Source organism: Arabidopsis thaliana, chromosome 5 (genome assembly GCF_000001735.4).
Source record: "Arabidopsis thaliana chromosome 5, partial sequence".
In the NCBI taxonomy this organism is placed as follows: Eukaryota; Viridiplantae; Streptophyta; class Magnoliopsida; order Brassicales; family Brassicaceae; genus Arabidopsis; species Arabidopsis thaliana.
Window position 1 is genome coordinate 5,079,356 of NC_003076.8, and position 21,475 is coordinate 5,100,830.

General features: G+C 37.0%; 7 protein-coding genes across 13 annotated transcripts; all 7 read left to right on the top strand.

The window, feature by feature from the left end:
* Positions 1-102: 102 nt before the first annotated feature.
* On the top strand, positions 103-2,933 carry AT5G15610 (Proteasome component (PCI) domain protein). 2 transcript variants are annotated; one of them, NM_180495.2, is made up of 10 exons: positions 146-316; positions 617-746; positions 843-981; positions 1,093-1,305; positions 1,389-1,527; positions 1,685-1,835; positions 1,935-2,044; positions 2,135-2,232; positions 2,320-2,389; positions 2,476-2,933. In NM_180495.2, the coding sequence occupies exons 1-10, from the start codon at positions 224-226 to the stop codon at positions 2,572-2,574; spliced, it is 1,242 nt and encodes a 413-aa protein (NP_850826.1). In that variant the 5' UTR covers positions 146-223; the 3' UTR covers positions 2,575-2,933. The 2 variants fall into 2 exon arrangements, with proteins under 2 accessions (NP_197065.1, NP_850826.1); NM_121565.4 differs by having other exon boundaries at positions 103-316; positions 2,135-2,389; positions 2,476-2,879.
* A 176-nt stretch (positions 2,934-3,109) lies between these two features.
* On the top strand, positions 3,110-4,781 carry AT5G15620 (F-box/RNI-like superfamily protein; the record flags this gene model as incomplete). Its single annotated transcript, NM_121566.2, has 3 exons — positions 3,110-3,991; positions 4,104-4,247; positions 4,340-4,781. 3 exons carry the CDS (start codon positions 3,110-3,112, stop codon positions 4,634-4,636), a joined length of 1,323 nt encoding a protein of 440 aa, NP_197066.1. The 3' UTR covers positions 4,637-4,781.
* A 387-nt stretch (positions 4,782-5,168) lies between these two features.
* Positions 5,169-7,456, top strand: IRX6 (COBRA-like extracellular glycosyl-phosphatidyl inositol-anchored protein family). Of its 5 annotated transcripts, NM_121567.5 has the most exons (6): positions 5,169-5,541; positions 5,616-5,695; positions 5,786-6,242; positions 6,320-6,467; positions 6,547-6,824; positions 6,913-7,456. In NM_121567.5, the coding sequence occupies exons 1-6, from the start codon at positions 5,487-5,489 to the stop codon at positions 7,188-7,190; spliced, it is 1,296 nt and encodes a 431-aa protein (NP_197067.2). In that variant the 5' UTR covers positions 5,169-5,486; the 3' UTR covers positions 7,191-7,456. The 5 variants fall into 5 exon arrangements, with proteins under 5 accessions (NP_197067.2, NP_001331539.1, NP_001331538.1 ...); NM_001343412.1 differs by having other exon boundaries at positions 5,249-5,695; positions 6,913-7,437; NM_001343413.1 differs by having other exon boundaries at positions 5,283-5,541; positions 5,616-6,242; positions 6,913-7,437.
* Positions 7,457-7,863: 407 nt separating this feature from the next.
* AT5G15640 (Mitochondrial substrate carrier family protein) lies at positions 7,864-10,692 on the top strand. Of its 2 annotated transcripts, none has more exons than NM_001343415.1 (6): positions 7,864-8,507; positions 8,867-9,248; positions 9,352-9,548; positions 9,692-9,839; positions 10,012-10,168; positions 10,297-10,692. In NM_001343415.1, exons 1-6 carry the CDS (start codon positions 8,467-8,469, stop codon positions 10,320-10,322), a joined length of 951 nt encoding a protein of 316 aa, NP_001330083.1. In that variant the 5' UTR covers positions 7,864-8,466; the 3' UTR covers positions 10,323-10,692. The 2 variants fall into 2 exon arrangements, with proteins under 2 accessions (NP_001330083.1, NP_568317.1); NM_121568.3 differs by having other exon boundaries at positions 7,864-8,296.
* Positions 10,693-12,784: 2,092 nt separating this feature from the next.
* On the top strand, positions 12,785-15,947 carry RGP2 (reversibly glycosylated polypeptide 2). The gene is made up of 4 exons (NM_121569.3): positions 12,785-13,189; positions 13,803-14,053; positions 14,142-14,310; positions 14,418-15,947. The coding sequence occupies exons 1-4, from the start codon at positions 12,848-12,850 to the stop codon at positions 14,736-14,738; spliced, it is 1,083 nt and encodes a 360-aa protein (NP_197069.1). The 5' UTR covers positions 12,785-12,847; the 3' UTR covers positions 14,739-15,947.
* A 349-nt stretch (positions 15,948-16,296) lies between these two features.
* Positions 16,297-17,686, top strand: AT5G15660 (F-box and associated interaction domains-containing protein; the record flags this gene model as incomplete). The annotated part of the gene is made up of 2 exons (NM_121570.1): positions 16,297-17,442; positions 17,516-17,686. 2 exons carry the CDS (start codon positions 16,297-16,299, stop codon positions 17,684-17,686), a joined length of 1,317 nt encoding a protein of 438 aa, NP_197070.1.
* A 2,553-nt stretch (positions 17,687-20,239) lies between these two features.
* Positions 20,240-21,052, top strand: AT5G15670 (F-box family protein; the record flags this gene model as incomplete). The annotated part of the gene is made up of 2 exons (NM_121571.1): positions 20,240-20,486; positions 20,655-21,052. The coding sequence occupies 2 exons, from the start codon at positions 20,240-20,242 to the stop codon at positions 21,050-21,052; spliced, it is 645 nt and encodes a 214-aa protein (NP_197071.1).
* Between the last annotated feature and the right edge of the window lie 423 nt (positions 21,053-21,475).

Here is a 21,475-nt window from a genome sequence, read left to right on the forward strand (position 1 = left end):
ACCAAATTATACGATTGATCCTGACCGTTAGATTGTGTACGTTAATTTTGATGCACAAAACCGTTTCTTTCCCTCGTTATTTTATTATTAGACCGGATCCGGTTCAATTCTGAACCGAGAAAAACCATAAAACGTTGATTAGGGCTTTCAATTTGTTGCTTTGTCTCTCTCGAACTTGTGCTAGGGATTTAGGATTAGCGTTAGAGACTCAGTCGAGCAGAGAATGACGACGATTGTTCCCACCTCCGAAGAAGATCCTTACCTCGCCATTGTTCGTTTCACTTCCCAGCTTGCCTGGGCTGATGCTGGTCCCGAGGTCGGTACCAACCTCTGTTCTCAATCATCGACTAGTGAATACGATTGTCTATTTCGAAAGTTGCTACATTTCGTTATTGGAATTTATGAGCAATTTCTGGGTATCTTTGTCTTTATGCGACCTTAATTTGGGAATCACTGATTGTTGAGGCGTTGTGTTGATAAAAATGAAGTCTGAATTGAGCAATTTAGTGTTTTAGCTACCATGTGTCTATTGCAATCTCACTTGATCTGATTGTTTTAATAAAAATTGCCTCACTATGGAATTGTTTAGTTGATTATGATTTCTTTTGCTTATTAGGTCGCAGAGCCTGAAGTTTCCAGGCTATGTAAGGAAGCAGAGGAGTCTATAATAAATGGGAAGTGGCTGGATTTGGCAACGTTGATGGTAACTTCAGCTGACTTGGTATCAGCCAAAATCTCTGAGAAAGGTCTGTTTTTTTGTGTGTGCAGGTCTATATGTTTGTTAGTCCTTTTTAACCATAAATAATATCTCTTTAATTTTGATGGTGTTTGCCTCTTATTAGATCTTGAGTGTACCTACACCATCATTTGCAACCTTGTCAAGAATGCGAACAGTCCTGAGGAAGTCCTTGAAATGGTGAAAGCTATAGCTGCTAAGGTTATTCAACAACCAAACGACAAAGCTTCATTGCGTTTGAAGATGTATGATCGTGTGACTCTTTGAGCTAATCTCTCTTAGGAGTCTTTGAGCATCTATTTTAATGTTTCATTTTTGTGTTATGTGTTTCTCATCTGTTGCTTGTCTCTGTGCAGCCTCTTCAATCTATATAATCTGGTAGACCACCCAAATGCTCGTTTTCAAGTATACATGAAAGCTCTGGAACTGGCTGTAAACGGGAAGGTTACCGAGTATATTGTACCTTCCTTTAAGAAGATTGACAGCTTCTTGAAAGAGTGGAACATTGACATCAAAGATCAGCGGGAACTATTTCTTGCTATTGCTAAAGTGCTTAGAGAAAATAAAAGGTACTGCAACAATGTTTGTTTCTTCTTTTTCCTTTTTTTAAGGTATACCAATGTCCTCATGGGATTTTTAATCAATATTTCAGTTTTGCGAAAGAATCCCTCCAGTTTGTGACAAATTATTTGGCAACTTTCTCCAATGAAGATACCCAAGTCCTGAGTGAAGCCAAGGAGGAAGCTGTACGAGCAGTTATTGAATTTGTCAAGGCTCCCAGTATATTTCAGGTATCCTAATTCATAAATCATTCATTCAAATGCGTAAGATTTTTGCACGTTGACTTGTTACTGTCATTGTAGCTTGTAAGTGTTAACTACTGCGCCTTTTGTTCAGTGAGGTCTTTTACTGGAATTACATCCCTGACTTTTGTATTTTGAATTGCAGTGTGATTTATTAGACCATCCAGCTGTCGCACAGTTGGAGAAGGATCCTAACAATGCACCAGTTTACCAGCTACTGAAGATTTTTCTTACTCAGAGGCTAGATGCATACATGGAATTCCAAAATGCGAATTCAGGATTTCTGCAAACATACGGTACTGTTCTTATCCCTTTACCGCTTGACATGATCCTCAGATGAATCGAATCCTTCATTCTTTAGTGAACCCATAATAAGCCATAGACGGTATCTGCAGGACTTGTCGAGGAAGACTGTGTAGCAAAGATGAGGTTGTTGTCCCTAGTTGATTTGGCCTCAGATGATTCTGGCAAAATACCGTATGCCTCGATCAAGAACACCCTACAGGTTAGCTTCTTTTCTACGAACAATACATTAAATGTTGATAACCTTTTTTGCGTTGCTTTCTCAGACTCATCGAATTTGTCGGGGGTGCAGGTAAATGACGAGGAGGTTGAATTGTGGGTGGTTAAGGCAATAACTGCAAAATTGGTTGCTTGTAAGATGGATCAGATGAACCAAGTTGTAATTGTCAGGCAAGTTTCTAATCTACTTCTATTTCGATTTATATGTGTAAATCCAAAGTCACACATTCTCGTACTTCATATCTGTTCATGTATCAGCCGCTGTGCCGAGCGTGAATTTGGACAAAAGCAATGGCAGTCTCTTCGAACAAAGCTAGCAGCTTGGCGGGTAAAATATAAAACCAAAATTTGAAAATCCTGCGATATTGAAAATTCGTTGTAATAACAAGATGTTTCTTGTTCGGGTATGTGCAGGACAATGTTAGGAATGTAATCAGCACGATCGAATCGAATAAGGCAACAGAGGAAGGTACTCAGACATCATCAGCAGCTCAGGGATTGACTGTCCGTTGAAATATATCTCTGAAGAAGAAGCTTCTCAATCTAAAGAGTGATCTGATATTGTCATCTCAAAAGCTTTATTGAATTCTTTGCAGAGTTCTTTTGACCGTTGGATCTTTTTGATTCCGGCCTTCTTCTTTGTGTTGGCCTCTTTTTGTCCCTTAAATTTATGCGGAGACTTGCGATACATTGTTTAGATAAATTTATCACCAATGCATGAATATTGGGAGTGGCTAATAACAGCTGGCGCAAAATCATTGGATTAAAAAATAAGAGCTTTGTTTTAGTAGTCGAGTATAAAATAGTGGATTCAAATTACCCCAGTCGTGTTCGTTTCTTTTCTTTGCTTTCAATAAATGTCACAACTCCGCTCTAGTTATTCGTCAATTCCTCTTTGATTCGCGTCAGAAAGCTCTCGAATTGGCGTCGTCGATCGTATCACAATTTCAATATTGAATCTCGTGTTGGCTTCAGATTTCTTGTTTCGATTAGAAAATTGAAGTTTTTTTGGTATTGATCGATCGGTTCTCTAGGGTTTGGGATAAGTATGGATAGATTCAGCAATTTACCAGACGATGTTATTTACCACATCGTTTCTTTTCTTTCGGCAAAGGAGGCTACGTGCTTAAAGTTTGTCTCCAAGAACTTTCAGAATTTGGTTACTATCAAACGAAACGTTGTTTTCCATCATTGGGAAAGTTTCAAGAATTTTGTTGATGGATTATTAGCTGAACCTGCCAGTTACCGTATAAAGAGATTCTCTCTGAAATTGGTGTCTATGGATTTTGCTCAGTATAATATTGTCAACGATTGTCTTTGCAATGTGTTGAAGCGAGGTGTCTTGGATCTTGAGCTCGACATTAACGTCAAAGAAGATTACATACTTCCTTCTGATGTCTTCACTTGCAAGACAGTTGTTAGACTGAAACTAGGGTGTGGTTTTGTTATTGACATTCTCCCTAAGAATGCTTTGCTTCCAGCTCTTAAGACTCTCATTCTTGATTCAGTTCGGTTCTACGCCAGTGATGGTTGTGCGTTCACAAGGCTTCTCTCTGCTTCCCCTGTGCTTGAAGAGTTAGTTATAGATCGTCTCAACTGGGAACATTGGAAAGGTTCTCGCTTTGTGTCTAGTCCGACTCTTAAGAGACTTACTCTTCGGCGTAAAGAATGGGAACCCGAACCTGAAACTTGGACTGATTTTGAGAGCGTTAGTTTTGATACTCCGAGTCTTGCTTACTTAAAATACAAAGATGTTATTCCATATGGGTATCCAATTGTTAATCTCAACTCCATTGTTGAAGCTAGGCTCACTCTTCCTAGGGAAGTAGAGTACGACTATTGGCTTAACAGATCTGCTGATCCTTCGAATTTGATTAGAGGGCTAAAAAATGTTGAGATTCTGAGCATCAAGGTTCTTCATACGATGGACGTAAGTGTTCTTGATATGTATGTGCAGCTTAAAAAATAAAAGAGCATGAGGATAAGTTGTATCTAGGAACCATTGAGATTGCCGACTAATTTGTTTATCTTTTCTGTTCCAGCTGTTATTTTATAACTTCAAGGAAGCAGTCCCAGTGTTTGAAAACTTGATTCATTTGTCGGTTACCAGTGAAGCAGATTTCTGTTGGGATCCTCTGCAAATTCTGCTTGAGAAATCTCCAAATCTAAAGACTCTCACCATTGAGGTATGACCAAAAGTTCATTGGACAGACTAAAGAACTCATATAGAGTCAGATATACTTGTCAAGTATCTCAAAAATTTTCATGTCTTTTTCAGGGTCCCTTGCACTATAATTTTTATGAAAAACTGGATTTGGAAGCTGTTTGCGAATGTTTGTTGGGGTATTCTTTCCTGTTGTCCTGCCCTATTAAGGTCCTCAAGATAACCGAGTTCGTAGGAGATATCGGAGAGATAGTGCAAATGAAACATGTCTTGGGGAAATTGCCGTGTCTTGAGCTGTTGGAAGTTCATGTTCAGGCAAGAAGAGATGACAAAAAGCTGCAGATCATGGCGGATCTCTTAATGCTTCCCAGAACTTCATCCAAATGCAAGGTCAAGGTCCATTTCTCTTGAGAAAACTATGAACAAACTCTATTCTTTTGCCTCAACATGAACTTCCATATCTGATGAGAGAGTAACAAAAGTGCTTTACTTTTGTTGACAACATGAGAACTGGTTTGTTTTGTATATTTTCATATCTGATATTGTTGAATCGAACACAGATTGGTTTTTTCTTTTGTTATCTTTAACTAGTCATGTCGTTTTTTCTTGCCTAAAACGAGAGTTTGTAAGAGAGAGGCTAATCTACATTAGTTCTATTATTGCCAAGAATGAAAGAGAGAATTTATCAAATACGTTAAGCAAACACAGAACCTCGTTTGTTTTCTTTACATTGATGAACTATATAAATCTTTAGAGATATGTTAATTTAAATCTCCTTTTAATTTCTGGGAACAATTTTATAGAAAACAGGAAAGCTTAGGAAGATGGTAAGCTAAGTTGGGAGATATGTTTGTGTCAGAAGTTGACTCATGGCCAGTCCCCACTTTTTCTTTATATCTTCAACCCCAAGTTACTTTCTCACTTCTCATCTCTGAATCATTAGGGTTTTCGTTTCTTTACCAACAAAAGATAGTTGAGATGTTGTATTCGGACGAGAACACGTCAGTTTCTAAGGTGTTCTATTATCAATCACTACCATAAACATTGCTTAAAGTTATGGGAAACAAGAAAGAATAAATTTGGAGAATGCAACAACAAGTAGGTGAAAGCCCATCTTCAGACCAAAAAGACTCATCAATAATCTGTAAAAAACTTATGTTTTAAATCCCATAAACACATCAATTCAAATTCCTGAAGAAGAAAAAGCCTGAGGTTAAACACTGCACCTGGGAATCAATTTCCTTAAATCTTTACTCAAAAGATGAGGCTCCTCTTCAGCTTCTGCTTCTTCTTCTTCATGATCATCTTTACCGCAAGTGAGTCCTGTATATTCATTTTTGCCCGCACATTAACTTACTTTTCTTACTCTCTGATTTTCTTTTTTTCACAGCTGCTTATGATCCATTAGATCCTAGTGGTAACATTACAATCAAATGGGATATTATGTCCTGGACGGCAGATGGCTATGTGGTAAGAATCCTCTGCACTTGTGCGTGAGTGTATATATGCTTGAAACTGGCACAAACTCTCATCATCTCTATACATTCTGTGCATTTGCAGGCTACGGTAACTATGAACAACTTCCAAATCTACCGGCACATACAAAACCCTGGTTGGACATTAGGTTGGACATGGGCAAAGAAAGAGGTGATTTGGTCAATGGTTGGTGCACAAACAACAGAACAAGGAGACTGTTCCAAGTTTAAGGGAAATGTACCTCATTGCTGTAAGAAAACCCCTACAGTTGTTGATCTCTTGCCAGGTGTGCCTTATAATCAACAGTTCTCAAACTGTTGCAAAGGAGGTGTAATTGGAGCTTGGGGTCAAGATCCATCAGCCGCTGTATCCCAGTTTCAGGTTAGTGCTGGTTTAGCTGGAACTACAAACAAGACTGTCAAGCTTCCTAAGAACTTCACTTTGCTTGGTCCCGGCCCTGGTTACACTTGCGGTCCTGCCAAAATCGTGCCCTCTACCGTTTTTCTCACAACTGACAAACGGCGAAAAACACAAGCTTTGAGTAAGCAATCAATCAAAAACCTTAACTTGTTCCATCATCGAAATCTAAACATCAATTTCAAACTTATGTTTCTGCAGTGACATGGAATGTTACCTGCACATACTCACAGTTTTTAGCAAGAAAGCATCCAAGCTGTTGTGTCTCCTTCTCTTCTTTCTACAACGACACCATAACTCCTTGCCCGTCTTGTGCCTGTGGCTGCGAGAACAAAAAGAGCTGCGTCAAGTGAGTAACAAATCATTGAAATCCAAACTCTTTCTTAGATATCCTCTGAAAAAATATCAATATGAATGTTTTCTTGCAGGGCTGATTCTAAGATTCTAACCAAGAAAGGTCTCAACACACCAAAAAAGGACAACACTCCTTTGTTGCAATGCACACATCACATGTGCCCTGTTAGAGTCCACTGGCACGTTAAAACTAACTACAAAGACTATTGGCGAGTGAAGATAGCAATCACAAATTTCAATTACCGGATGAATCATACACTCTGGACTTTAGCAATTCAGCATCCAAATCTCAACAATGTGACTCAAGTTTTCAGCTTTGACTACAAACCAGTCTCTCCTTACGGATCCATAAGTAAATAAATACCTCCCTCAACCACAACTATTCAACTTCAAACCAACCATTGAATGACTAATAACATTCTTAAATCTTTTTGATACAGATGATACTGGAATGTTCTATGGAACGAAGTTTTACAATGATTTATTAATGGAAGCTGGACCTTCAGGGAATGTGCAATCAGAGGTTTTGCTACAGAAAGATCAAAAGACTTTTACTTTCAAGCAAGGTTGGGCTTTTCCTAGAAAAGTTTACTTTAATGGTGATGAATGTATGTTACCTCCACCAGATTCATACCCTTTTCTACCAAACTCTGCACAAGGGAACTTTGCTTCGTTCTCACTCACCATTCTTCTTCTCCTATTCATCTCAATATGGTGATTTGATCTGATCCTTCTGGGTTTTAAAACACTGAACCAGAACTGTTTTTTGTAAACTCATTGCAAAGATTGTAAAAGAAAAAAAGGAGTTTTGTGAGAGGAAATGATTAGAGATGTGCAAGGCTTTTTTACCTTGATCACTGCCATTGATCAATGACTCTGTACTTCTTGGCTTTTTGCTTTGGTACTAATGTGAAAGTGAAGCATATTGATTTGATTGAGAAAGTGGCAAAACAACGAAATGTTTTTAATTGGGCTCAAATAAACGCATTTTGAATCCAGCCCAATAAAGGCCTGGTTTAACATTCACGCGTTTCAATAGATTCGCGTGTGTATTATTTTCGTTGGTCTGAAAAGGCAAAAGGTCAAAAACGGCGTTTTGTTTGGGAGACACTTTTTGTTCGAAGATATTTTCTCATTCTCTGATCTCTCTGTCCGAAACGGCTCCGTTAATTTTAAAGTAAATATTCCAAAATAAGTTTATGTCAAGGCTAGTCTTTTTGAAAATAAGATCAGAATTTTACCTATATATATATATTTATTTATCAAAAAAAGTAGACACTACTTACAAAGATTAGTATTATCAACGAGTAATACAAAATGGTTTGCAAGTTAATTTAATTAAAAACAAAAAACTAAGATTGCTAAAATACAGTATTTGTGAACAAGTTGAACTAAAATCTAGAAGCCAGTCCCGCACGGTGGCTTTTAAGCCCAAATCAATGCCCCTTTGATTGAGAGATCTGAAATTTAGGACTCAAAAAGTTTGTTGCTGACCAAACGCGAAACTTTGATTAAAAACGCGTTTGCGTTTTAAAATTCTCCTGTGTTTGTGTATGTGTGGAAAATTAATTTCTTCTCCCGACGAATCCCAAAAGTTTGTTGAAATTTGCCTCCAAGAAATCTGCAATTAGAAATTTCATTTCGCCGTCATCGTCTTCTTCTTCTGATTCTGATTAATTCCAGATGTCTTCCTGAGTCTTACGGAGATTAGGTCATTTTCGCCTCGACTCGAACTCTGTCTCGCAGCTTCCGTGAGAGAGTCATGGACACGCCACCGACTTCTCGTATCGCATCTTTTGGTCAGACGGAGATTAACTGGGACAAGTACGTTCTTCATTTTCCTCCTCAATTTCCATCGATTGATCCGCTTGTTTTCTAGTTTTGATTGATTCTCTGTGGCGTTGTTGTTATTAGTCCGAACTTTGTTTATTGTTGTTTCGATCCAGTTTTTGTGATTCTGTGATTGGTTTCTTCGGTGGATTTATCGACATGAAATGGATATCGCTCGTTGTTTTGACGGAATCATTTCGTGGAGGTAATTGAAGATTTCCGAATTTATTGGAAAGAATCTGGTTCTCGGGCTCCTGAGAAGCTCGATTTCAGAAATTGATTTGGTGCAGAAGATTTGTTCGCTAGTGTTAATCAAATCTTTGTTTAGGTAAAAGATCTAGTAGGCATTTGGATAGTTTTAGTGTTCCTTATTCTTACGGTATAATCTGAGGTCCTACGTCTAAGGTTTTTGGAAATGTGTGATGAGTAGGGCCAAAACAAACTTGAAACCATTACAAATTTGGTTGTAAGATTTCCGAGAGGTACCTGAAGAATCATACAACAAATAATATCTTCATACTAGCTCTAATTATTTTTGCTCTCTCTCCTTCTTTTATCTTGCAGACTTGACAAAAGGAGGTTCTACATTAATGGAGCTGGCCTCTTCACTGGTGTTACAGTAGCTCTGTATCCTGTATCCGTTGTGAAAACAAGGCTTCAAGTTGCTTCTAAAGAGATTGCTGAGAGAAGTGCCTTTTCTGTAGTTAAAGGAATTTTAAAGAATGATGGTGTTCCTGGTCTGTACCGAGGTTTTGGTACTGTCATTACAGGTGCTGTACCTGCAAGAATCATATTTCTAACTGCTCTTGAGACCACTAAGATTTCTGCTTTTAAGTTGGTTGCACCTTTGGAGTTAAGTGAACCTACACAAGCCGCCATTGCAAATGGAATTGCTGGCATGACAGCATCTCTTTTCTCACAGGCTGTGTTTGTCCCAATTGATGTTGTATGTATTATATACAACACTACCGCTTTGTAAGATTTGTAAATGCTGTGAATGTTCTATCACTATGAGTTGCTGAAAACCATATTTCTCCTATTTTCTGCAGGTTAGCCAAAAGTTGATGGTACAAGGATACTCAGGTCATGCTACATATACTGGTGGTATCGATGTTGCCACAAAAATCATTAAGTCATATGGTGTAAGGGGATTATACAGAGGGTTTGGTCTGTCTGTTATGACCTATTCTCCTTCAAGTGCCGCTTGGTGGGCTAGCTATGGATCAAGCCAACGTGTTATCTGGAGGTTAGCCATGAATGTTCTAGTTAATTGATGATAGTTTCCATTTTAGTTTGATTGCAAGAACTTGCATTTCAGTCGTTCCTGGAATTTGGATTTGCTACCAAAGCTACAATTCCGCTGATACAATATCTGCTACTGTTGGGCAGATTCTTAGGTTATGGTGGTGACTCGGATGCAACTGCTGCTCCTAGTAAGTCAAAAATTGTTATGGTCCAGGCTGCTGGAGGAATTATTGCTGGTGCAACAGCATCCTCAATTACAACACCATTAGACACAATCAAAACGCGACTGCAGGTATAAAGTGTTCCCATTCATAGTAAAAACTTGATTTTATTTTGCATTTACTTTTTTTAACTCTAATGAATATAGAAGAGCTTCCGTGCCTGCTGTCCTGGTTCTCAAATAGATAACTTCGGGTATTGCTACATAGAAACTATGCTAAACAAACGGTAAAATCTCTGTGCAGGTCATGGGACATCAAGAAAATAGACCTTCAGCGAAACAAGTGGTGAAAAAACTGCTAGCAGAAGATGGCTGGAAAGGATTCTATAGGGGTTTGGGCCCAAGATTCTTTAGCATGTCGGCTTGGGGAACCTCGATGATATTGACTTACGAATACTTAAGTAAGAGTTCTTTTCTTTTATACCCAAAATCTCACTTTGAGCCACTCTCAAAACCAACCAAGATTCTTCTTTTGAAATGCTAGCTGCTCCTCTGACATGTTTCACTCTTTCATGGTTTTTTTTTCCAGAGCGTCTGTGTGCAATAGAAGATTAGAAAGCTTCACTACTGTTCGTTGGTTTTTCTCCTTCTACTAACTCGAGTAGACGGCATCACCTTGATTCAAATCTCGGCTATTGGGAGCTTCCATGTTGACAATTGGACCATTCTTTCAACTTTGAAGTCTGAGTTCCGTTATTGTAATCATTCTTTCAACTTAATTTGCGTATTGGAGTGTATTCTTACAGCAGAAGAAATTCTAGCTTACGTTCTTCTGCTTTATGTAGCTTCTGAGATTTAAGAAGCTTCAAAACAATGCAATCACTTCATGAAATCTTATAGTCGTACGGATGTACGTGTTATCGTAACAGTCAAAATTTGAGTTGTTGCAAATGGCTTCTCATTTGCATAACTGTCTTCACAAAGTATCCTCATTCTTAGGATATCAGCCAAAGCTAACCTCTGGTCATTCTCATTGATAGCAATATAATCATCATCAAACCTCTGGTCATTCTCATTGATAGCGACATATACATCATCAAGTACTTTATTATAACTATGATCATTCTCATTGATGCTGTGTCTCTTAGCAAAAAAAAGGCCACTAGCCATAGGCTAACACCAAATCACCAAGAGCGCTTACTGGGTTTTATTTTAGCTCATATACGTAAATCTATTACTCCAGTTCCTAAGATTTAAGAGTGTTTATTATCCTAAACAAAAAGCCACCGATATATCTAATTGTTATTCAAAATCAGATAAAATAAAATAAATCGTATATATACGAAAAGTTTCAAGATAAACAAGAAAAGTAGTTAGTATTTGACCTTTTTTAGTTTATTTCCTCGTAGCAGGCTCATTTTTTTCCCCTCTCTGACTCAGCAGATTAATTTCTCCATTAGGATAATAACTTAAATATTTCCGGAGACTTAAATATTCTTACAACGTCTTTATCAACAAAAACAAAATTCTTGAATAGCGATCTCTTTTCTTTTAATTAAAAAAAAAGACTTTAAAAATGAGGATAAAATCAAATATAATAATGCATTATTGATAGTAACTTAAACATGCATGGAGCTCTTAATTATTTTTGGGAGACTTTTAGATATTTATGAAATAAAATAAAGTGTAGATGTTTTAAAAATAAAAATAAAATAAAGTGTCGATCACCTACCGACCTATACGTGCATGTATTCTCGTTTATACGATAGTTACATGATTTATGCAATAATCATAGACGACGTGCATCGACGAGCGGCCCACGACCACGACGTAAGGATTACGGTCCACGTCGTAAGGATTACGTTTTAAATTTATAGTTTATCAATTGTATATCGTAAATAATAAATTTAGAATGACTGAGAATTTGTTGAGAAATGAAAATATTAGAGAATTTATCGAATGATTCGAATCTAAAGCGAATAATAATTTTTTTGATGATTTATGTCCTTTTGTTTCGTCGACATTTATGATTTAAGTCCTAGCATATACTATATTGTACTTATTACCTTATACAATACGATTTGTATATATACGAACTTTAACTAAAAATAAAGTTAAATGTTGAAGAGTTTAAGACACTACCATAGCTCCCCCACATCCACATGCACTATTTCTTCGTAACATATCAAATTAAAACCATGCATTTATTAAGTTGTCAGTTAAGGAAACAAAAAGTTGTGAATGTATTTGATTTTAATTTATTTTTTCAGTTTTTTTCTTTTAGGTAGAAAGAATGAAACCTTAGTTTTGTACATAATAAAAACCTTACTATCTTACATTCCAGTCAACAAATTAAATACAGTGAGTACATTTTGTTAGATATACGTTCATTTCATTAGCACATACGTTATATACTTATATAGTAATCATAATCATAAAACTGTACATATGAATTTATTTGGTTGCAAAATAAAGTTAGCTTCAATCAATTATAATAAATGCTTCACTATTTTAGAGTTTTGGTTTATTTAGGGGTATTTAAATCTAAATAAAACTGAAAATGAAGCAAAAGCAAACTTAAATTAAAGTACATCTTTTATTGGGTCCGAAAAACTGAAATTAAATTTCGTAGTAGTCTTAAATGATTTTGACCTTTTTAAATAATATATTCAAATGTGTTTCAAACACGAATCAAACTATACCAAAAAAAAAAAAAAAGTTGGATAAAAAATAAAACCTGACTACACCTCAACTTTGGATCAAAATCTATGAATATATTTTCAAAATTATCTTAGTCAAATTTTAAATTAATTAATTATTTATATAAAATTTAATAATTATCATAACCTTGGATTAAATTTATCTACAGTCAAAAATTAATTTTAAATCAATTAATTAATAGCATTATTACAATCCCTAATTGTACGGGACGAATAAAAAAGTAGAAAACTCAAGTTCCTTTCTTTACCATACAGCTTTTTCGATTGGAGTTGAATAAGTCTTCATCTGACACGTGTAACCCTGGCACATGCCGTCCACTAAAACACGTGCGAGATCTGTATAAATCAAACCTACGCGTTTCATCTCTCTTTTCAAAACTCACCGACGCGATCCGATCTCATCTCTCTCATTTCGAAACCATGGTTGAGCCGGCGAATACTGTTGGTCTTCCGGTGAACCCGACTCCGTTGCTGAAAGATGAGCTCGATATCGTGATTCCGACTATCAGAAACCTCGATTTCCTCGAGATGTGGAGGCCTTTTCTTCAGCCTTACCATCTGATCATCGTCCAGGACGGAGATCCATCGAAGAAGATCCATGTCCCTGAAGGTTACGACTACGAGCTCTACAACAGGAACGACATTAACCGAATCCTCGGACCTAAGGCTTCTTGTATCTCGTTTAAGGATTCTGCTTGTCGATGCTTTGGGTACATGGTGTCTAAGAAGAAGTATATCTTCACCATTGATGACGATTGCTTCGTAAGTTACTTGAATTTTGAGTTTTGTATTCGTTTTTATGCTTGATTTGAGAGTTTTGTCAATTTTGGTTCTAGATCTGTTTTTTTGAGCTTATTTGTTTGTGTTTGTGTGGATTTTTCAAGTTCATTGCTTGAATTTCGTAGATTTGGTGAGAGATCAATTATACGATTCACTAAATTTGACGGATCTTAGGTTTGTGAGATAATCCTTGGTTCGATTAGCTAGGCAATTCAATGTTTTGTACCAGATCCATAGATCTGCTTGTTGAGTCTGAATATGTTTTCACTTTTGTGTAATTAGCCATGATCTCTAATGTTTACTTGTAGATTTTCTGTGAGCTGATGTCTCTTTTGTTGACGACATTGTTGTTGAGCTGATATCTCTGAGTCATTATAGCTACCTTTACGATATGGTTGCACGTCCTTGTTCATCACTTTTTTCTTTTGTTTTACCTTTTTGAGATTTGTGGGGCATATCCAAGGATGAGTCTCGATGACGCTTGTGTTTAGTTTATAATTTTCTGAGTTTTTTTTGGAGGAACTCTTTGATCAATGGCTTGATCTGGATTTTAACCGCTTTTTAATTCATGTATTTCTTTGATGTGTACATGTAGGTTGCCAAGGATCCATCAGGCAAAGCAGTGAACGCTCTTGAGCAACACATCAAGAACCTTCTCTGCCCATCGTCTCCCTTTTTCTTCAACACCTTGTATGATCCTTACCGTGAAGGTGCTGATTTCGTCCGTGGATACCCTTTCAGTCTCCGTGAAGGTGTTTCCACTGCTGTTTCCCATGGTCTTTGGCTCAACATCCCTGACTACGATGCCCCGACCCAACTCGTGAAGCCTAAGGAGAGGAACACCAGGTGACAATAATTATCATCATAACATGTTTATGTGTTTTTTTGTCAGGATATTCAAATGTCAGTTTTTGCTAAACGTTTGATATGTCAGGTATGTGGATGCTGTCATGACCATCCCAAAGGGAACACTTTTCCCAATGTGTGGTATGAACTTGGCTTTTGACCGTGATTTGATTGGCCCGGCTATGTACTTTGGTCTCATGGGTGATGGTCAGCCTATTGGTCGTTACGACGATATGTGGGCTGGTTGGTGCATCAAGGTAATTTCTTCTTATTCCCTTGTAAGACTCATAATTGAGTATAGCTAAATATGAAGCACATGCTCTGTACTAAGCGATACCTCCATTTGGGGTTGAATCTTTTATAGGTGATCTGTGACCACTTGAGCTTGGGAGTGAAGACCGGTTTACCGTATATCTACCACAGCAAAGCGAGCAACCCTTTTGTTAACCTGAAGAAGGAATACAAGGGAATCTTCTGGCAGGAGGAGATCATTCCGTTCTTCCAGAACGCAAAGCTATCGAAAGAAGCAGTAACTGTTCAGCAATGCTACATTGAGCTCTCAAAGATGGTCAAGGAGAAGTTGAGCTCCTTAGACCCGTACTTTGACAAGCTTGCAGATGCCATGGTTACATGGATTGAAGCTTGGGATGAGCTTAACCCACCAGCAGCCAGTGGCAAAGCTTGAGAGCAGTATGAGCCAAAAAGAAAAAGCCACCAAAGTTTTGGTTATTTTTAGCTCAAATTATCGTTACTTTTAAATTTCTGATTTTACGAACCTTTCTTGCTTTTTTTACACATTTGAGTAGTTTTCATCATCAGTACTTTCTCATTGTCCGGTTATGGTTTTTGCATTTGGTTTAAATATCACCGGTTTATTTATAAACAGTGGTGGATTAGTAGTACTATTTTCTGAGTTTTTTTCTTTGTTTCATTAATAAAAAGGCCTTTTCATAGGTGTTTGCAATTAGTTTTTTTCCCCCATTAATCATCGATTATCATAGGTATGTTATGGCTTTAAATGGTATAAGGAAATTGCTTATAGACCAAAAAAAAGTTGAATTGCTATTGAGAGAGCTTTTACAAAAGAAAGAGCATTGTTCAATAAGCTTTTCACATTTGGTCGATATTTTGATCAACCTATCATAGGTATCTCAATTAATAAACCGGAATGTTAATATGTTTTGCAAGATATCCCTACAATCAAACCGTGAAGACCCGACCCGGTTGCGCAAGATCCATTTTCCTACTTGGTTAAATGGTCAAGCCCATTAACCATACTATAGGCCTGTTGCCATTTTCGACCGACCTCTCTATTTCTACTTACTACTTAAAGAAGCAAGAGGAGACGTAGAGGTTCATACAGGGTTTAAAAACAAGAGCAAGTCACCATGATGATAGCAAGAAATCAGTCCAAGAAGTTGAAGACGGAGAACAATTCACAAACTTTGCAAACTCGAAGGAAGGGAACAAATATGTCGTTCCTTTTGACCTAGTGATCGAGATTCCGTAGCTAGGTCTGTCCTCTTATCCAAGGTATGGGGGAAAATAGTCCGCAGTAGACTTTTCATGACATCTTTCCCGTTTACGTCACTGTCGTCTCAGCCTGATCGTCTCTTCGTTGTTTTCATTGATTTCATTAATATCTTACGTTTTTTGCGGTGATTCCTCTTTTGTGGAAAAGTATTATCACCATATAAACCAGTTGGATTCACTTTATGTGATGCTGGCACTATATTGTTTATGCCTCTCATCTCAAGTTCTCAACTATTCTTTTTGCGGTTTCCTCATTTCGTGATGAGATTCTTAGACATTGCATGTGTATTGTGCTTTTCTTCTTCTTATCAAGAACCAACTTTGTTCAAATTAGATTCTCAAAGTGGGCTTTCTTTTAGCATCTACGCGATTGTGTGGTTGACTACTTTTCTTTTAAGTATAATTTCATAGTTTTGTTTTATTTCATTTTAGTATATACAGTACTACAACTGTGTAGTTAACTTACTACAGTAGCATGTATTTCATTTGACCAAAACTTTGGTATATCAATTAACGTTTTTACTTTTTACTTTTTACTTTTTACACTCCTGGTTTACCCAATTTTGTGCAAAATGATGCTTATCCATGAAGACCGGACCCGGTTATGTAAGATCCACGAGGTTTATTACGTTCGGATCTGCTCCTTTATCTCCATTTCTCAGCTGGGGTAGAGAGAGAGATCTAGGGTTTCGAAAGAAGAGCGATCGATCATGAGAAGACGCAGCAAAAAGATCAAAACCGAGAACAACAGCAATCCAGAAACGTCGGAAGAGAGAAACAAGTTTGATGAAATCCCTCATGACCTAGTGATCGAGATACTTGAAAGATTGCCTTTGAAATCTGTAGCCAGGTTTCTCACAGTATCCAAGTTATGGGCAACAACTATACGCAGTCCAGATTTCAGAAAATCTTACCGGGGTGGATCTTCGTCGGAGCCTCGTACCCTAATCGTTTCCGACCTAAATTTTAAGGAACCAAACCCAAAGTTGCATTTCTTCAGGCCGTCTATATCATCACCGTCTTTTCTATCAAGTCTGACATGTCCGTTCACATATCCTCGGCACGAAGAGTACTATTATCATCATGTTAATGGATTGATAAGCGTTGGATATGGTACAGACCAAATCGTAATTAACCCCACGACTGGAAAATTCATAACTTTACCAAGACCCAAAACAAGGAGAAAGCTCGTAATAAGTTTTTTCGGGTATGATTCAGTGAGTGATCAATACAAAGTGTTGTGCATGACGGAAAGACTGCGTGGCCATCCAGAAGAAGCATCATCTCAACATCAAGTGTACACATTGGGAGCTAAACAGAAATCATGGAAAATGATTAATTGTAGCATCCCTCACCGTCCTTGGTCGTGGAACGCCGTGTGCATAAATGGTGTTGTGTATTACATTGCTAAAACGGGGGAGGGTATGTTTCGTCGGTGCTTAATGAGATTTGATTTGAAGTCTGACAATTTGGATCTTTGCACTATTTTACCTGAAGAGATTCAAACAAGTCTACATGATTACTTTTTGATCAACTACAAGGGGAAAGTAGCCATACCCAATCAACCTAATTTCTATACATATGATGTGTGGGTTATGAATCAGGAAGGTGGAAAAATTGAATGGTTGAAGAATATAACTTTCACTATTAAACCTCGGAAGGGTTTTGTTCGTTATCTATTCGTCACAGGCACTACTCATACGGGTGAGTTTATTTTGGCACCAACGTCCTATACCGATGAGTTTTATGTCTTCCATTACAATCCCGACATGAATAGTTTTAGAAAGATAAGGGTTCAAGCACCCGGAGTTAAGTTTAGTTTTGCTCAGAAAGCTTCAGTTGTTTTTTCGGATCACGTAGAGAGTGTTTGGTTGTTGTAGGAGAGACATGGTTTTGATACCCATAATCATCAGTATCGAACCTTGGAAGAGTTTATTGCGTTTGGATAATTTACACATTAGAGGCTCTACTCATACGGCTACGGGAGAGTTTATTTTGGCACCACGGTTCTATTCTGATGATCTTAATGTTATCCATTTCAATCCCGACACGAATAGTTTTAGAAGCACTAAGGTTGAAGTATACGAAGACTATGAGTGAAAGCGTCATGGTACAAGAGCAATGGTTTTTCGGGATTACGTAGTCTTAAGTTTTTCTAGGAGAGACAGTTTCATGTTTTGATACCTATCGTATTTGAAATGTTTGCATTGATAGACCCTTTTTTAGGGAAATTTTTGTCACTTCATTGCTTAATTTAGTTAAACCAGTTGGATTTGTCTACTTTCTTTTCTCCTTTTACAACTATTATTTATTTCATCTGTTTTAGGACATGCTTTATATGAATGAATCATTTATCATTTATCAATCATTTAGTATCTAAAAGAGTTTATGCTCTTTGATATATCTACGAAGAATAATACTAAGGTGGGAGTCAATGTTTGAAATATTGATAAGCCGGAAGACGTAAGTAAGGGCTTGATTGGTTCTCCCTCTGCCACCCGCAAACGCTGCGTTTGCGGGTGATAGCGGTTATTAGCGGTTGGCACCAATCATAGAAACCGCTAGATACCGCTTCGGACCGCTCGAAATCGCCAGATTTCAAAAGCTCCTTCCCGCAAGCATTTGCGGTTGCGGGCGGTAGCGGTTAAGTTAAAAAAAAATATTAATTAATTAAAATAATTATGTCTTCCACCCAAACCTTATACTTATTCTTATCAGAAAACCCTAATCAATGAAACCCTATTCTCTCAATTATGGCATCCACCCAAACTGACAAAAATCAAAGTCAAAATCAAGAATCAAACGTACGTATGATCTATCCTTTCATCCATTCATTAGCTAGTGTAATTCTCGGAATATTTCATGGCATCGTTGTTTTTTTTTATTTTGTTTTTTTTTGAGTTTTTTGATTGAATACATGTTTTGATTTGTTTTCTCGATTAGAAAATCATTTGGTCAAACGAGACCACATTTGCGTTACTTCAACGGGTTATTGTGGAGAAATAAACGGAAGAATCCAAAGACCCCAAAATCAGATTTCTAAGTGATGTTCAAAAAGAAAATATTCTTAAGAATATTAACGTTTGGAAAAAATTTGAGTTGGAGATGTGTTAAAAATCGTTTGGATATCTTGAAGAAACTTTATCATATGTATAGAGGCAATCCGGAAAACCCGCGAGTTCAACGTTATTTACAGTTTATCACACTACTTGATGCAATTTTTGGTGATGTACCAAATGCATAAAGTATTAAACTTTTTCTTACAAAATTTATTTATTTTTGAATTTTTAGTTTTATTTATGGTTTTAATTATTAAGTATGTTTAATTTTTCAAATATTATCAATTTATCATAATAATATATTGTATTTTTTTTCTTTTAATAGTAATATATTATATTTATTTTGGTTATTTTTTATTTAATTACTATCGCACCCGCTGGTTTACCAGTCATAAAACTCCCGCAAACGCACCCATAACCAAACGCTCAACCAGTCGTTCAAAACACTTGATAACGCTTGAAACCGCAACCGCCCGTTTCCGCAAACTCCCGCAACCGCAACCGCACCCGCTGCGTTTAAACCAGTCAGGCCCTAAGTGATGCATCTTGACTAAATAAAATTTATGTTAAATTACAAAAGTTGTCGATATAACAGCCGATTTGTCTATACTACTAAGGCCAGGACTTAGTAGTTGCGTTGATTCCTCTATATCATGTGTATGTCCGTTCCCATATCAGGTACCATTCTCATTATGTTAATAACTTGATTGTGGTCAAAAGCAAATCATAATTTTAATGACTTTATTAAAGTATGAATCCAATAACTCGAGATTTATGAAGATTTTAAATTACATTTTACAAATCAAAATCTAATAACATTAAACTTTAACAGAGTCTTATAAAATCTTAATTGAATAACACAAGATTTTTTAACATTTCAAGTCACTAAAAATCCATATAAATCACAAACCAATAACACCTTTTAGTTAAAAATACAGAAATCCAAATCTCATGGTTTAAGGTGAGATTTGAATTAATTTTACAAAAATCATATGAACTTCCCTAAAATTATCAAAATCATTTAAAAACTCAAGAAACTCAAATCACTTTAAATTCTAATTTGAATACACGCCCTTTCTAAGTTTCAATATAAAAGAGCACTTGCTTTTCCGGATTACGTAGAGAGTCTTAGGTGTTTAGTAGGAGAGGCAGTTTCATGGCGTTGATCTCTCTTTTTTAACTTTGGTTGATTACTCTATTGATTACTTACTCTTATTTCACAAACAATCTTACCTCTTTTTATAAAATCATTCGGACTTTGTCTCCTTGCTTCTGGGGTATTATTGACACTATAGTTTCTGTCTACCAAAACGAGTTCGTGATAACATTATTATACATATGAAAAGAGGTCATGATTTAATCCTCAACCCAATCCCACAAAAGGTATAAAGATGCATATATATACGTGAAGACGGGACCCGGGTACGTAAATCCACTTTACCAGTCGGGTATAGATATGTAGGTTCAAAAAAAGCGCATTGGTTATACCTTGTCTCCATATTTATAAGTTTTAAATTATTACTATATACTCAGCTGGAAAAAAAGCATACAAAAGACAGAGAAATCTAGGGTTTCGAAACCAGAGCGATCGATCATGATGAGAAGACGCAACAAAAAGACCAAAACCGTGATCAGCAATCCAGAAACGTTGGAAGAGAGAAACAAGTTTGATGAAATCCCTCATGACCTAGTGATCGAGATTCTTGGGAGATTGCCTGCCAAATCTGTAGCTAGGTTTCTCACAGTATCCAAGTTATGGGCAACTAGTATCCGCAGTCTAGATTTCATCAAATCTTACCCGCTTGGATCTTCGTCGAAGCCTCGTACCTTAGTTGCTTCTAGTGAACCAGATCTCAATATGGAACACCACGAATGATACTTCTTCTCGCAGTCTTCCTCATCAACGTCTCTTGTATCACGTGTGAGTGTGACATGTCCGCTCCCATATTACTATGATCATCACTAATATCATCATGTTAATGGGTTGATAATCATTGGACATGGTCCAGAGCAAGTCGTGGCTAACCCTAGCACAGGTCGAACCATACCTTTACCAAGAGTCAAAACCAGGAGAACGATAGCAACAAGTTTTTTCGGGTATGATTCTGTTAGTGATCAATACAAAGTGTTGTGTATGACGGTAAAAGCGTATGGTGATCTGAGGGATGAGTCATCTCAACATCAAGTATTCACATTGGGAGCTAAAAAGAAATCATTCAGAATGATAGATACTAGTATTATTCCTCACCGTCCTTGCTCTAACGGTGTGTGCATAGATAGTGTTGTGTATTATGTTGCTAAAACGGGGGCGGGAATGTTGCATCTATGCATAATGAGATTTGACTTGAGTTCTGAAATATTGGATCTTTTTACTAGTTTGCCTCAAGAGATTCGACCTCCAAGTTGAATTATTGAGAATTTGATAAACTACGAGGGGAAACTAGCCATACCAACGGAAACTACTTCATATACATATGTTGTGTGGGTTATAGATCAGGATTCTGAAAAACATGAATGCTTGAAGAAATTAACTTTCAGTATTGAACCAGCTTGGAAGAATTCATTTGTTAATCTACGCCTCATAGGCTACACTACTCATACGTGTGAGTTTATTTTGCATCACCACACTATAATTATGAGATTTATGTCTCCCATTGCAATCCCGACACGAATAGTTTTAGACGCACTAAGGTTGAAGCATCCGCAGCGTTCAAGTTTCCTTTTATAAGAGCAATGGTTTTTCCGGATTACGTAGAGAGTGTTAGGATGTTGTAGGAGAGGCAGTTTCATGCTGTATAATACTCTCTTTATAAAACTTTAGCACTTATAA